Consider the following 14116-nt stretch of genomic DNA (forward strand, 5'->3'; position numbering starts at 1 on the left):
CTTGCCCACCTCTAAAGAGCACAAGTTTGCGCATGCAAGAAGAACACTTGACAGGGTAATTTCTCCCGGAATCTGCCCTGAAGCCGACATTGCACTGAAATATTTTAGTGCATCAACAAATCGTCAATTTTCTGCGTAACCAGAAATCATTGTGTTCCATGAAGCTGCGTTCCTTGCAGGCATATTCTTGAAGAGCTCATCTGCTTCCACCATTTTGCCGTTCCAACTATAACCAGAGATAAGAGAGTTCCAGCATACTATATTCTTTTGTGCGAGAGAATGAAATACATCATCGAGACTTCGAGAGGGGAAAAAACTCAGCTTGCCAGGACAACACGCATTCACTCCGCTAAATCGAGTCGCTGTCCAGCAAGAACATGGACTGAATCAAGCTGCAGTGAGGACCTGGAATTTCTCGGCCGCCTGCAGGTCGTTGGGATTCTTGTCTGGATGCACCTGCCTCGCCTGCAGCGGGGGCGAAGCCTGCGCGCGGCGCCGTGTTGCCCTGCGCGGCTGTGCCTCTCCCCTCGCTCTGTCCCTCCCTCCCCTCTCTCTCTCCTTCTCTCTCTCTCCTGCACCAGTTGGATCCGGCGGCAGCAAGCCGGGAGCAGGCGGCCGGAGGTCGGGCCAGCGGCGGGTGAGGCCCCGTGGCGCGCGGGCGGCGGTGGCCGGCTCGTGGGGGCGCTCCCCATTCCCCTGCGCTTTCCTGGCAGCAGAGCCGAGGAGAGCCGGCGGCGCGCAAGGCCGGCGGCGAGCTGCAGGGCGGGACTCCTGCGCGAGGACCGGGCCTCGTGACGCGCGGAGGCCGGCCGGCGCGTGGGCCGGCGGCGGCCGGCGCATGGGGGGGTGGTTTCGGCCAGCGGCCGCGAGGAGCGGGCCGCGGGGAGGAGGGCCTCGCCCAGCCGTCGGTCGTTGGTCGCCTGGACTGCAGGTTGATTTCAGAAAACTTTAGGGGTTTATTGGGAAAAATTCTAAGAGAAGATAGTGGATGGCGGGTTGTATTTCTAGGAAGTTCGAGGTCTTTTGTGCAAAATGACCGGAAACGCAAGATCTGGCCCGTTCGTCCGGCCGATCCGACGACTGAGAAAAGATGGCGACGTGGCTTGCTTCTCTGGTCTCGGAATTAGCCGAGAATCGTAGGGTAAGATTGGGACTCTTTCTCTAGGCGTTCCTCTTACCCTCATTTTTTTTCCGGGTTCATTTTTTCTTTGTTTGCGAATATGTTCAGGCATCCCCATCAGAAAACATGTACTTACTACCTGGTCATAATTAATTATATAACGTTTTGGTCATCAAAATCTGACTTTGTGCTTAGTTGCCCGTTGCTGCCCAAAACGTGATCTGAAAATCAGACACTGGAGGAAGTATTTTCGTATGGAGTTAGGATGAAATTAATAGTTCATCCCGGCACCGCGCCGCCGATTGACGACGGCGACGTACGCGAGCCGTCTGCTGCCGTGCTGCGTGGCGAGAGCTAGCCATGCATGATTGCATTGGCTCAGTGACTGTCCGACTGATCATGGAGTTGGTAGGGAGCTGATGAGCGTTCGGCCGATCGAGTCCCGTTACGTCGGTGATCATCCATCGGTTAAATTTGGACCGGTGCGTGCGTGGCTTGGCTTCTGATGACGCCGCCAAGAAGAAGCTGGCGGCACGCATAGCCGATCTGATAGATCTGACACGGCAGAGAGGTGTTGGCTATTCAACAAGCATCTGTATGGATGCGCAGACGACGACGACTAGTGACGGTAACAAGTCAGAGATTAGTCTAGGCTTCTAGCCTCGCTCCAGGATGGCTACGTGCAAGCAAGCTCACCACCTGTCCATTATATATGTTCCTCTGCCGGTAAGCAGGGCCAACGCTGAGACTACTGATCACTCACTCCATTCGACATGCATGATGCATCTGGAGTAGAGTAGGGAACTGATGGATTTCTTTATCCAGGATGGCGAAGCTCCTAGGTGCCTACGAGGAAGGGGGTGGAATCCAGGGACGGCCTGAACTCGGCGCCGCTCCGGCGCGCCGTAGCTGGGCAGGAGGACGGTGGACGGTATGGCAGATACCGACCGGGTGGACGGCATTTCAAATACCGTCCACCCCAGGTGCCTACAAGCCGTTGGATCCGTCCACCCCAGGTGCCTACAAGCCGTTGGATCCGTCCTGTGCAGTCTAGATCCGTAGCATCGCAACCCTCAAGTCCTCAACAGCATCTTCCTCACTCTCTTTCTCAAAAAAAAAAGCAGCGCCTTCATCGCCCGTCGCGCAAGTTGACCGTGAGTCCGTGACCGTGCTGTCGGCCGCCGCGCCGTGTCCACCCCGACGCCGCTGTAGCTGGACGCCGCCCGGAACGCCGGGTCCATGTCGGGGACGTTGTTAATCATCGTCATCGTCTCCGTCGTCGTCTTGTCGCTCGCCGCCGTCTCCAGCAGCAGTTTCTGCACCGCGACGAGGGCCGGCTCCCGGCTGGTAGTAGGCGCTCGCGACGGACGGGCGGAGGCGGTCGGCCACTCGGCCGTCGGCGAAGGAGGAGCCGTGCCAGGCGCCGACTGCACGCGTGGCGAGGTCGCCCTTGCCGAGGGCCCTTGCGGCGAAGCTCTCCTCCAGCTAGCTCGGCGAAGCTGGAGCGGGGCCCTTGAGCGCGCGCGGCGTCGGCGGCATCCGCGAACAACGCCACGCCGTCCCAGCGCCCGCGGCGGATGCCGTCGTCGCGGATCCTCCCGCCGCCGCTCCGGCGCGCCGTGGCCTGGCAGGACGCCCAGGGTGGACGGTATATAGGAATAGAATACCGATCGGGTGGACGGTATTTGAAATACCGTCCACCCCTGGATGCCTACAGCCCGTCCGATCCGTTCTGTGCGGTCCAGATTGGGAGCATCTCAACCCTCAACAGCGTCGTCCTCGCCCGTCGCGCGCGCAGCCAGTGGCCGCGGACCTGCGGTGGCCCGGTGGCTCAGGAGAAGCAGCAACTTGCTCACCTCGCCGGCGACGGTGGCCAGCGGTGGCGCGAGCGCTATCGGACGTGTTCCTGGAGGTGCTGCATCTGCTCTGGCCTCCGGCGAGGCTTGTCCCCGTGGCGCAAGCAATGGACCTGGACGCGCCGCCTGGGCTGGTGGTGATCAGAAGATGCTAGCGCTAGAATTGGCATCGGCGAGGCCGCAATCACTGAACTCCACGTGGCACCGGCGACGAGCACTCCCTGAACGCGTCCCGGCGGCGGCGCTCCTGCAGCGCAAGTTTGTGGCGGCGGCGGACATGGCGAGTTGAAGCAGCTTCAGCAGCACGGGAGGTCCTCGATGGGGCTCAAGCGAAGGGGGAAGATCATCCCCCATACCTTACCGGCAGGCCCCCCCTCGATTATTGGCCTCCGGTGCTCTGTAAGTGCGGCGGCAATAAGGCTCGGGTCGTCCTCGTCAGGGTCCGAGCTCCGAAGACGCGGAGGGTGCGTGACCCGGGACACGCTGCTGCAGCAAGCCTGATGCCATGGTAGCCCGCCGGTTCAGAAGGGGATTCGAATTTTTGATTGGTCTTGGTCACTTCCTATCGCCCGTCGGAGAGCACACGAGCTCCGCAGCTTATCAGAAATCTGCTACATCCCCTGCCGGCACAATTGCGTGCTTAGTCCACATGCCTTCACTGCTGCAGGTTCCTCCCTTTCTTTAGCTTACAGTGTCATGTTAACGAGTCCATGTTTGTATGGTCACTTCAGTCTGCCCCCATCAGGGTAGATTAGCCATGCGTTACTGTGCAATACAGTATCACCCTGAAGATGAACCGGCCAAAATGTTGGGATCCCAAACTTTGCTGCAGGAGGGATGCTATACTAGTCGAGCGCCTCCAATACTTTGCTGCGCTTAGGTTAGCCCTGATCGATGGTACTTTTCAGACACGAAACTAAACAAGAATTCCGCGCCGTTTCTAAAGCAGCTAGCCATACTTTTCAACTCGCTCCAAGTTGTTTACAGACGCGTCGTGGACGCGTGCAGGTAGTGCGGCTGCGGCTTGCAGCATATATGCATGTAGTGGATTCGGTTTGGTCACATGGCGGCCACCACATCTCCTTGTTCTGTGTATGCAGCAGCTACCTGCTCTAAGATAGCTGCGCGGACCACCAATAATGCAGACATGCCATGCCATGCACGCACGGCCGCGCGACAGAGCAAGCAAGTCAAAACGACATCATGTCACCGTCGACCTCTCTTTGCAAAAGGAGGTCGTAGAGTACTACAGCTAATAAGCTAGGAGGATCACAGAGTCGATCCTCAGCGAGAAACTACCAACTTCACTGCCAGTGTCCATCAGAGTTCAGACCTTATCTGTTGTCATCAGAGTAGTGTACACTTCATTGCAGAGTTCAGAGTTGCGTCGTTCAATTTGTAATTCCTTTCAGGCAGCATGAAGACATGCACATGTATCAGCATACATTTGCCATCTTCTTCCTTAGTACTCCAGCTTTAATTTGATCCGGAATGAATTCTGAATAGCTGGGAGGCATGGCCTGCTGGTCCGGTCCCTGTTTCAGATTTCGAGCTGGCGTCCCCAATAATTGCAACGTCGACAGCCCTCCGGATCGCAGCCATTGTTAGCTAGCTAACCGTTTCACAGACGGCGGCGCATTTATCCACATCCATCCCGCGTGCAAGAGAGCTAGCAGCTTTCAGCTCACCAGAGGATGGATTACCATTTTAGTGAAAGGCTGTGTTTAGATCCGCGAAAAGCTGGTAAAAAGAGTCACATCGGATACTATAGTATACTGTACATTTTTCGTTTGTTTGTGGTAAATATTGTTCTATTATAGACTAACTAGGCTCAAAAGATTCGTCTCGCAACGTACATCAAAACTATGCAATTAGTTTTTTTATTTACCTACATTTAATTCTCCATGCATGAAATAAAAAATTTAATGTGATAGATGAATAGTGAAGTTTGGATCGACAGATTTTGCACCTAAACACACAGGCAAAGGTAGATAGCAGCTGCGTGCAAGAGAGCAACAGTGTGCAGACTGCAGAGTCTGAGAACTGCCTTTCGTTTTCTTAAAGGAAAGCTAGCAGGTGTCGAGCGCTGATAAAACAAAGGAAACGTCTGAAAGCAAACCTACTGGGGCGCCAATCAGTATACTAGAAAAACATTCCTGCTACCATCTAGGATTCCAGGTGTGGCGAAAAGACGTGGCCTGGGGCTGTGCGTTCTTGTGTTATCTAGCAAAGGTGTCGCAAAAGATGCGATCTTTGTCGAGTGAAATCAGGAAAGGGTCACCCCTGGCCTGCCTCATATTAAAAGGGAGAACAAAGGTTCAAGGCGTGCATCATTGCAAGCATGAAGCAACTACTATGCATTATAGACGACTCGAGGTTGTTTTTATGCTACCTGCTACTTTCCTGTTTTCATATTCAAAGCAGGGAACTTAATTTATTAGATATTTCACCCGGCTTATCGATGAGCGTAAAAGGAGCAAAAAAAAAAAGAAAAAAAGAAGAGCAATACAAAGAGAGGGTGCCAAGAGTTTTTTTTAGTCATCCCGTACATGATTTTAGCATGCTTTTGCTTTGAATTCGCTAGCAGTGGTAGATTCAAGGGCAGACAGTACGAACGGATCGATCGGACGCCGTGGGGAAGCACCGGGCGGCAGTGGTTGAGGAACACCGGGTGGTCCAGAAAGTGCAAAGCAGCAGGACCATTCGATGAGGCCAGGCCAGATCTTTTGCGTGTTTGCCTCATCATCAGTCTTCTTCATCTTTGCGAAACCTCCATGGCAGTTTTTTTTTTTCTTTCTGTTTCGCAAGAAAACAGAGCGAGTGGGTGCATGCAGCTGCAATTTTCAAAATGTCAGAGAAATGGTGGTCATCGCGTGTCGCAAATAGAGAGATGTCGATGTTGGCCGCCCTGACAGTTTCCGGTACCTGATCGATCGATCTGCAGTGCGCAACAACAATACACGGTGGTTGGGGTCAGATCGAGAAAGAGGATGGCACGAGGCATCTCATACCAAAGGTTCTTGAACCAAAGCTGATGAGTTCCCTTGAGAGTTGAGAGCATGCACATACCTTGTGGCTTGTGCACGACCTGCAGTAGTAGTAGATGCACGATTCCTAGCAGCCAATACACACATACACAGGGAGGACAGTGACCGAAAGAGACGGCACCGGCGGCCACAGTATATCCGAGCACCAAGCAACCAGTTGCCTATCCTGCACAGCGCCACCGATCGACAGGCGAGTGTGTGGCAGCAGAGCAGGGAGATGGACAGAGCCCAAGTGGAACACGCCCGTCCATACAGACTAGTCCCGCTGAAACTTCAAACAGGCTAGCTAGCCCGTATGTCGGGCGTACGCGAAGCAGCACTCGTGATCGTCTTGTTGCTGTCAGGACCTGGAGAGCCAGCGAGGTTAGAGCAGCACAGCAAAGGGAGACGAATGCTCAGCTGTGGGAAGAAGGAAAGGTTAGGAGCAGCTAAGCTAGTGCAGAGACTAGCTCGAGAGCATCATCAGTCCTGATCGAGGTGGTTAGGAGCAGTCAGCCGGAGAAAAGGAATCCCGTGTCTAGCTAGCCACACTACCTGCCTGCAGCGTCGCTTGCTCTTGCTAGCTTGTTGCATCATCTGCAGATGCCGAGGCGTGCTGAGTCTTTGACTGGGCGTGGCCGATCAATCGTGTGGTGGTGTAGCGCCCGGGGATCGGACCGACAGGGGTCCGCAGGTGCTTTGACCCTTGGGGCAACCGGGCAAGAGGCCAAAGCCGGAGGTAACCTCCCGTCACCTCTCGTCTCTCTCACACTCACACACACACACATGCTGATGGATGGATGGGTGGACATGGATTGGATCATGGGTGGATGCTCACGCTCGCCACACCACCATCCTTGGCAGCCGGATGAACGCCACCGTGCGTGCGTTCGTGGGTCACAGCCACAGACACAGACACAGGCGGCAGTATACGGCCCGCCGACACAACAGGATTGTGATTGTGAAACCTGGTTGTTGGTGGCGTCAACGAGAAGCAAAGTTTTTTTTTATGATAAGGAACGAGAAGCAAAGTTGCTACTACGTGTCCAAGAAGAACACGATTTGATCGAAAAGAAGAAGAACACGATTTGATCGAAAAGAAGAAGAACACGACGACGGCGAGGCGTCGTCATCGCGTGAGGACGTCCATTTCATTGGGAACATTCTCACGCGAGGACAGCAGGAGGACACTGGCCGGCCTGATTTCATGCACAAGTCCGCCCGGGATTGTCCTTGTGAATTTCGGTAAAAACCCAGTTCAAATACAACTACTCATACAGTAAGTACAGTTCATAGGCATGGCCATATGCAGATCTAGTGTTCTGTACAACCACACATCAAAAAAAAAAAATCCATCGTCTCCATCTCAGCAGCTCCAACACTATACAGCCACTGGTTGGGCGGTTGGAGAATCAGTGCATGGGCAGCCACAGGCAGCTAATAAAGCGGATCGGCTGCTGCACTGTTTATGCGCGGATGAACAGTGAATGAACAGTGGAATAGTACGATGAACAGTGATATAAACAGTAGATAGACAGTGGACTCGCTCGGCGACGGAAGCGGCGACAAGCTCGGCGCAGACTCTCCTCCAGCTCAGCTCAGTCAGGCAGCTGACGTGTTCGCCGATTGCTGTACCTGCCCTAAGCTCCCTCATCTGCCACGGTAAGCCGCCATTAATACCGACCCCCGACCTGTCTCGTCTGGCGCCCACTACGTTCAGTTCAGCCCACCGTCTTCGTCTCCACCCCACTCCATCCCCACACACGTTGTACGGAAACAAACAAGCCTCTCTCTCTCCTTCCGCTCACTCCTCACTTGCAGCTGCGCTGTCCGTTAGCCGTCCGTGGGCGGTGTCCGCCGGCAGAGGCGCTCCTTTAACGCTGTCCCCGGCCCGTTTCTTCCTTTCGTGAAAGCTTTATTCCCCCGGCGGGGGGGGGGGGGGGGGGGGGGGGGCATGGAATCTGAAACCTTTCGTAGACTGTCCTTGCCTTGCCTCGTCGTCTGTCTCTGATCAGTGATCCTTTGGCGAGCTCGGCAATGTCTCTGCTCCATGAGCTGGACGCGTGCGGATTGTACGTGTAGACCCGGCCTGCTGATTTTAGATAAGATCCTTGTTTGATCGGGCGCGCGCCATGTCGGAGTCCAGCAGGGCGTTCCAGCTCGACGCGCCGTCGTCGTCGGCGGCCGCCGGCGCCGGCCGCGGCGGGAAGGCTGCCCCGAGCGGCGGCGGCGGCAGCGGCAGCGTGCCGTTCTACAGGCTGTTCGCGTTCGCGGACGGCGCGGACGCGGCGCTCATGTCCCTGGGCGCGCTCGGCGCCGTCGCCAACGGCGCGGCCCTGCCGCTCATGACCGTCCTCTTCGGCCGCCTCATCGACGCCTTCGGCGGCGCCGCCACCACCCGCGACGTCGTCCGCCGCGTCTCCGGGGTGTCGCTCCAGTTCGTCTACCTCGCCGTCGCCTCCGCCGCCGCCTCGTTCGTGCGTAAGTGCTCGCCACCGACACCCCACCGACACCGAGCGCCTCCGTACTGATTTTCCTCGCTCATGCCTCGCCCAGAGGTGGCGTGCTGGATGATCACCGGCGAGCGGCAGGCGGCGCGGATACGGAACCTGTACCTCAGGACCATCCTGCGCCAGGAGATCGCCTTCTTCGACCAGCACACCAACACCGGCGAGGTCGTGGGCCGGATGTCCGGCGACACGGTGCTCATCCAGGACGCCATGGGCGAGAAGGTCGGCAAGTTCATCCAGCTGCTCGTCACCTTCGTCGGTGGCTTCGCCGTGGCCTTCGCGCAGGGCTGGCTCCTCTCGCTCGTCATGCTCGCCACCATCCCGCCGCTGGTGCTCGCCGGCGCCGTCATGTCCAGCGTCGTCGCCAGGATGGCCTCCCTCGGCCAGGCCGCCTACGCCGAGGCTGCCGTCGTTGTCGAGCAGACCATCGGCTCCATCAGAACAGTAAGCCAAGCCTCCTCCATTCAAGCACCGACCATGGCGGTTCGATCGATGAGTGCCTCAACACTGACACGGCCATGGAACGCACCCGCAGGTCGCGTCCTTCACTGGCGAGAAGCTGGCGGTGGAGAAGTACAGCAAGTCGCTCAAGAGAGCGTACAGCTCCGGCGTCAGGGAAGGCCTCGCCGCCGGCGTCGGCATGGGCGTCGTCATGGTGCTCCTCTTCTGCGGCTACTCCCTGGGCATTTGGTACGGCGCCAAGCTCATCCTGGAGAAGGGCTACACCGGCGCCCAAGTCATGAATGTCATCTTTGCAGTGCTCACTGGCTCACTGTAAGTTTTTTTTCATTGTCACATTTCCTGCAAATTCACTCATAGTAATCTCAGTTGTCAAGCAAGATCATGATTAATGTGTGACTAATAGTCTTATATGCTAGAAAAGGATGGAACGTTTCAGGAATGAAAAGGCTACCCAAAAAAATGTGTTGATGTTGCTTTCTCTATATATAATATAGTGATAAAGCCATCTATCTGGATTTTGCCTTTTTCTGTATATAATAAAACCATCTATTTGGATTTTACACTGACAAGGACATGTCAGGGCACTCAAAGATCCAAATTAGCTGTTGTTTGACAGTGATAAGCACTTGATTTCGTGAGCAAACAGATAAAGCTAGACCAACTGTGCACGTATGGTTCATTCAGTTAGTACCAAACTAACCAAGTGCAGATCATGCCAACCTTGCCTTTTTATTTTTAACAAGTTCGTACCTACCATATCCAGCGAGTTCGGTACAAACTGAATTCTTTTGTTAGTAAACATAAATGAAGTTACCATGAACTTTGCTGTTGAGAAAGCTTCATCCCATACACTTCTGTATTCTGATGGCACAATTTCATATCACGGACATCAAATACATTACAGTTATCTTAAATCTATATTGTTCAATGATTCATCTACTGCACTTTCAGCATGCTTCTGTTCATCAAAATCAAAATACTATTGACTGCACATGGAGTTCTTAGATCAAACCAACTAACAGAACTATTAATTAATCCAGAAAGCTGACAGTTCCCTGTTGCAATCACCAGAGCTCTGGGTCAGGCATCACCAAGCATGAAAGCATTTGCGGCCGGGCAGGCTGCGGCGTACAAGATGCTCGAAACAATCAACAGGGAGCCAGAGATCGATGCGTACAGCACAACAGGTAGGAAGCTGGACGACATTCAGGGGGACATTGAGTTCAGGGAAGTTTATTTTTCATACCCAACAAGGCCTGACGAGCAGATCTTCAGAGGTTTCTCCCTTACCATACAAAGTGGCACAACTGTTGCGCTCGTTGGCCAGAGTGGTAGTGGCAAATCGACAGTCATCAGCTTGATCGAGCGGTTCTACGACCCTCAGCTTGGTGAAGTTCTGATAGATGGTGTGGACCTCAAGGAGTTTCAGTTGAGGTGGATCAGAAGTAAAATCGGTCTTGTGAGTCAAGAGCCAGTCCTGTTTGATGCTAGCATAAGAGACAACATAGCTTATGGCAAGGATGATGCAACGGATGAGGAAATCAGAGCTGCAGCTGAGCTTGCTAATGCCTCCAAATTCATAGATAAAATGCCCCAGGTCAGATGGCCTATCCTATGAATTTGCAAATTTCATCACTGATGAAGAATAATAATAAGACATTTTTTCGAATCGAGGTTGAACCCCATTTCCATTTCACAACGGAAATACAAGAGTTAAAGAATAATAATAAGACATACCATTAGTAATGTGCAGAATTGGACAGATCTATATAAGATAGAATATGAATATCTGAATATTTGCATTCTTGATGTTTTGGCATTTTTCAGGGTTTATCTACTTCAGTTGGTGAACATGGGACACAACTTTCAGGTGGTCAGAAGCAAAGAATTGCCATTGCGAGAGCAATTCTCAAAAATCCAAGAATCCTGCTATTGGATGAAGCAACAAGTGCTTTGGACACTGAATCTGAAAGGATTGTGCAAGAGGCTCTTGACAGGGTTATGACAAACCGGACAACTGTAATAGTTGCGCACCGTTTGAGTACTGTCAGGAATGCTAATACCATCGCCGTCATTCATCGAGGATCAGTAGTTGAAAAAGGTACATTTTTTTACTGAAATACCTGTGACCAAAACCAGATGCACTGCCCCCACCGTCTCTTTTTGTTAACAATTGCTTAGTTCCTTAAAGATTTCACACTTGACCAGGTTCGCACCATGAGCTTGTAAGGGATCCAGACGGAGCTTACAGACAGTTGATACACCTACAGGAAGCAAATCATGGTTCCGAGGGCGCAAACTACCAGAACAAGTCAATAAGGAAGGGTGATTCCGGGATTTGTGCAGGCAAACAGACGCCAACAAATCAGTCAGCTACCATAAGGTCACCTCAGAACAACAGCAGAAATCACTCGTTATCAGTATCATTCAGCGTACCTCTTGAAATCGACGTACAGGACAGATCATCAAAGAATGCAGATGTAGAAATTGAGCAGGAAGTTACTCTTAGCCGCCTCGCATCACTTAACAAACCGGAAATCCCTGTGCTTATTCTTGGTTCTATTGCTTCGGCTGTCAGTGGAGTGATCTTCCCGATATTTGCCATACTCCTATCAAATGTGATAAAAGCATTCTATGAGCCACCAAATGTTCTGAGGAAGGATGCCGAGTTTTGGTCATCTATGTTCTTGGTATTCGGTGCGGTGTACTTCTTGTCACTTCCTCTTGGCTCATACCTTTTTTCAGTGGCTGGGTGCAAGTTGATCAGAAGGATCAGACTGATGACTTTCGAAAAGGTGGTCAATATGGAGATCGAATGGTTTGATTACCCAGAGAACTCAAGTGGAGCAATTGGGGCAAGGCTATCAGCGGATGCTGCAAAAGTTCGGGGGCTTGTGGGTGATGCGCTCCAGCTGGCAGTGCAGAATTCAGCAACTTTAGTTGCTGGTTTGGTAATTGCTTTCATATCGAACTGGGAGCTATCACTTATCATATTGGCCTTGATACCGCTAATTGGCCTCAACGGATGGATCCAGATGAAGTTTATTCAGGGATTCAGTGCAGATGCAAAGGTATGATGAATCTACCACATATTTTGTGTTGTTTCCAGCCATCATTATCTATTCATCTCATCAATCAATCCACCAACTGTAAGTTATGATTTTAGTTGATGTACGAGGAGGCAAGCCAAGTAGCAAATGATGCAGTGAGCAGCATAAGGACAGTGGCGTCATTTTCAGCTGAAGAAAAGGTGATGGATTTGTACAAGAAAAAATGCGAAGGACCCTTAAGAGCAGGGATCAGGACAGGAATAATAAATGGTATTGGCTTTGGGGTTTCCATATTCTTGCTGTTTGGAGTCTATGCAGCCAGCTTCTATGCTGGTGCGCGGCTTGTTGAGGATGGAAAAACAACTTTTCCCAAAGTTTTCATGGTGGGTATCATGTCAATTATGAGATCTTTACAGAGTCAACTTTCAGATATAAGTGGATTTTAATATCATGAAGCATTTAAAAATGATATATTATGTTTTTACCATGACACTGGAATGTAAACCTGGGCATCTGAATGCAGGTATTTCTTGCTCTCAGTATGGCAGCAATCGGGGTGTCGCACACGAGCACCCTCACATCAGATTCTTCCAAAGCAAAATCAGCCATATCTTCTATATTTGCCATCATAGACCGGAAATCAAGGATTGATCCAAGCGATGACGCTGGGGTAACCCTAGAGCCACTAAGTGGTGACATCGAATTTCAGCATGTGAGGTTCAGATATCCCACACGGCCTGATGTTCAGATTTTCCAAGACCTGTGCCTGACAATTCAATCTGGGAAGGTACTAAACATCCATCCTAATACATCCAAGTTTACATTGTTATACTTGGTTCCAACCTATCAGCAGACAGCATATAAGTTTCTGAAACTGAACCTAACAAACTGTTTGCACTTTGTATCTTATCTGTCAGACTGTTGCGCTTGTTGGAGAGAGTGGCAGTGGGAAATCAACGGCAATAGCATTGCTGCAGAGATTCTATGATCCTGATGCAGGCCACATACTCCTAGATGGAGTGGACATACAGAAGTTCCAGCTGAGGTGGCTGAGGCAACAGATGGGACTGGTGAGTCAAGAACCATCTTTGTTCAATGACACGATCCGGGCAAACATCGCCTACGGAAAGGAAGGGGAAGCGACAGAATCGGATGTTGTGGCTGCTGCCCAACTAGCAAATGCTCACAAGTTCATCAGTTCATTGCATCAGGTAATGCCCCAACTGTATTACCGCATACCTGCCTACTCTGAAGAACTAAGTGATGTGCCAAACACGTTTGTTATAGAGATCAGTTGTTACCTGAAAAAAAATGCAGGGATACGACACAATGGTTGGGGAGCGTGGGGCTCAACTCTCCGGAGGGCAGAAGCAGCGCGTAGCCATTGCTCGCGCCATCGTGAAGGACCCCAAGATCCTCCTCCTCGATGAGGCGACGAGCGCGCTCGACGCCGAGTCCGAACGGGTGGTACAGGACGCTCTGGACAAGGTGATGGTGAACAGAACAACGGTCATCGTGGCGCACCGCCTGTCCACGATACAGGGTGCCGACGTGATCGCGGTGGTGAAGGATGGTGTGATCATCGAGAAGGGGAGGCACGATACCTTGGTGAACATCGAAGGCGGGGCGTACGCGTCCCTCGTCGCGTTGCATTCAGCAGCACCGTCGTAGCACATGGCAACGATAGATCAGGCAGAAGTGATGCTGAATCTGTGGTTGCTGGAGCAAGCCTGGCAGCCTAACAAAGTTCAGGCGCCGGTTCTTTGCTGTCCAGGTCCTGATGGAATAGACGGAAGGCCAAGATTTATAGATGTAACTCCCGCGCAGCTAAAGCAGGAAAGAAGATTACAGAAATAATAGTGTGGAAAATGTAAATGCAGCAATCATGCCCCCTAAGTTACTGATATGAATACTGACATTCAGTGTATGATATACTGAATGTAGCGTTATACTCCTCCACTCCTAGTAGCATAAAACTTAATAATAACAAAGAAAGCGGATGGTGATTTTGATACGTCCTCACCTTGTTGCTCTGGATTCACCCCATTTGGGGAAAAGCGTAGCCCCCAGCCATTCCAATAACACAAGAATC

The 14116-nt window shown here is 52.1% G+C and overlaps 1 protein-coding gene across 1 annotated transcript; it reads left to right on the plus strand.

Annotated features, from left to right (window-relative positions):
• Window positions 1-8134: 8134 nt before the first annotated feature.
• Window positions 8135-14038, plus strand: LOC120697381 (ABC transporter B family member 4-like). Its single transcript, XM_039980588.1, has 10 exons — window positions 8135-8483; window positions 8559-8956; window positions 9048-9286; window positions 10046-10571; window positions 10802-11075; window positions 11183-12045; window positions 12141-12407; window positions 12548-12811; window positions 12942-13235; window positions 13342-14038. The coding sequence occupies exons 1-10, from the start codon at window positions 8135-8137 to the stop codon at window positions 13693-13695; spliced, it is 3828 nt and encodes a 1275-aa protein (XP_039836522.1). The 3' UTR covers window positions 13696-14038.
• Window positions 14039-14116: the final 78 nt, after the last annotated feature.

Source organism: Panicum virgatum, chromosome 3K (assembly GCF_016808335.1).
Source record: "Panicum virgatum strain AP13 chromosome 3K, P.virgatum_v5, whole genome shotgun sequence".
NCBI lineage: Eukaryota > Viridiplantae > Streptophyta > Magnoliopsida > Poales > Poaceae > Panicum > Panicum virgatum.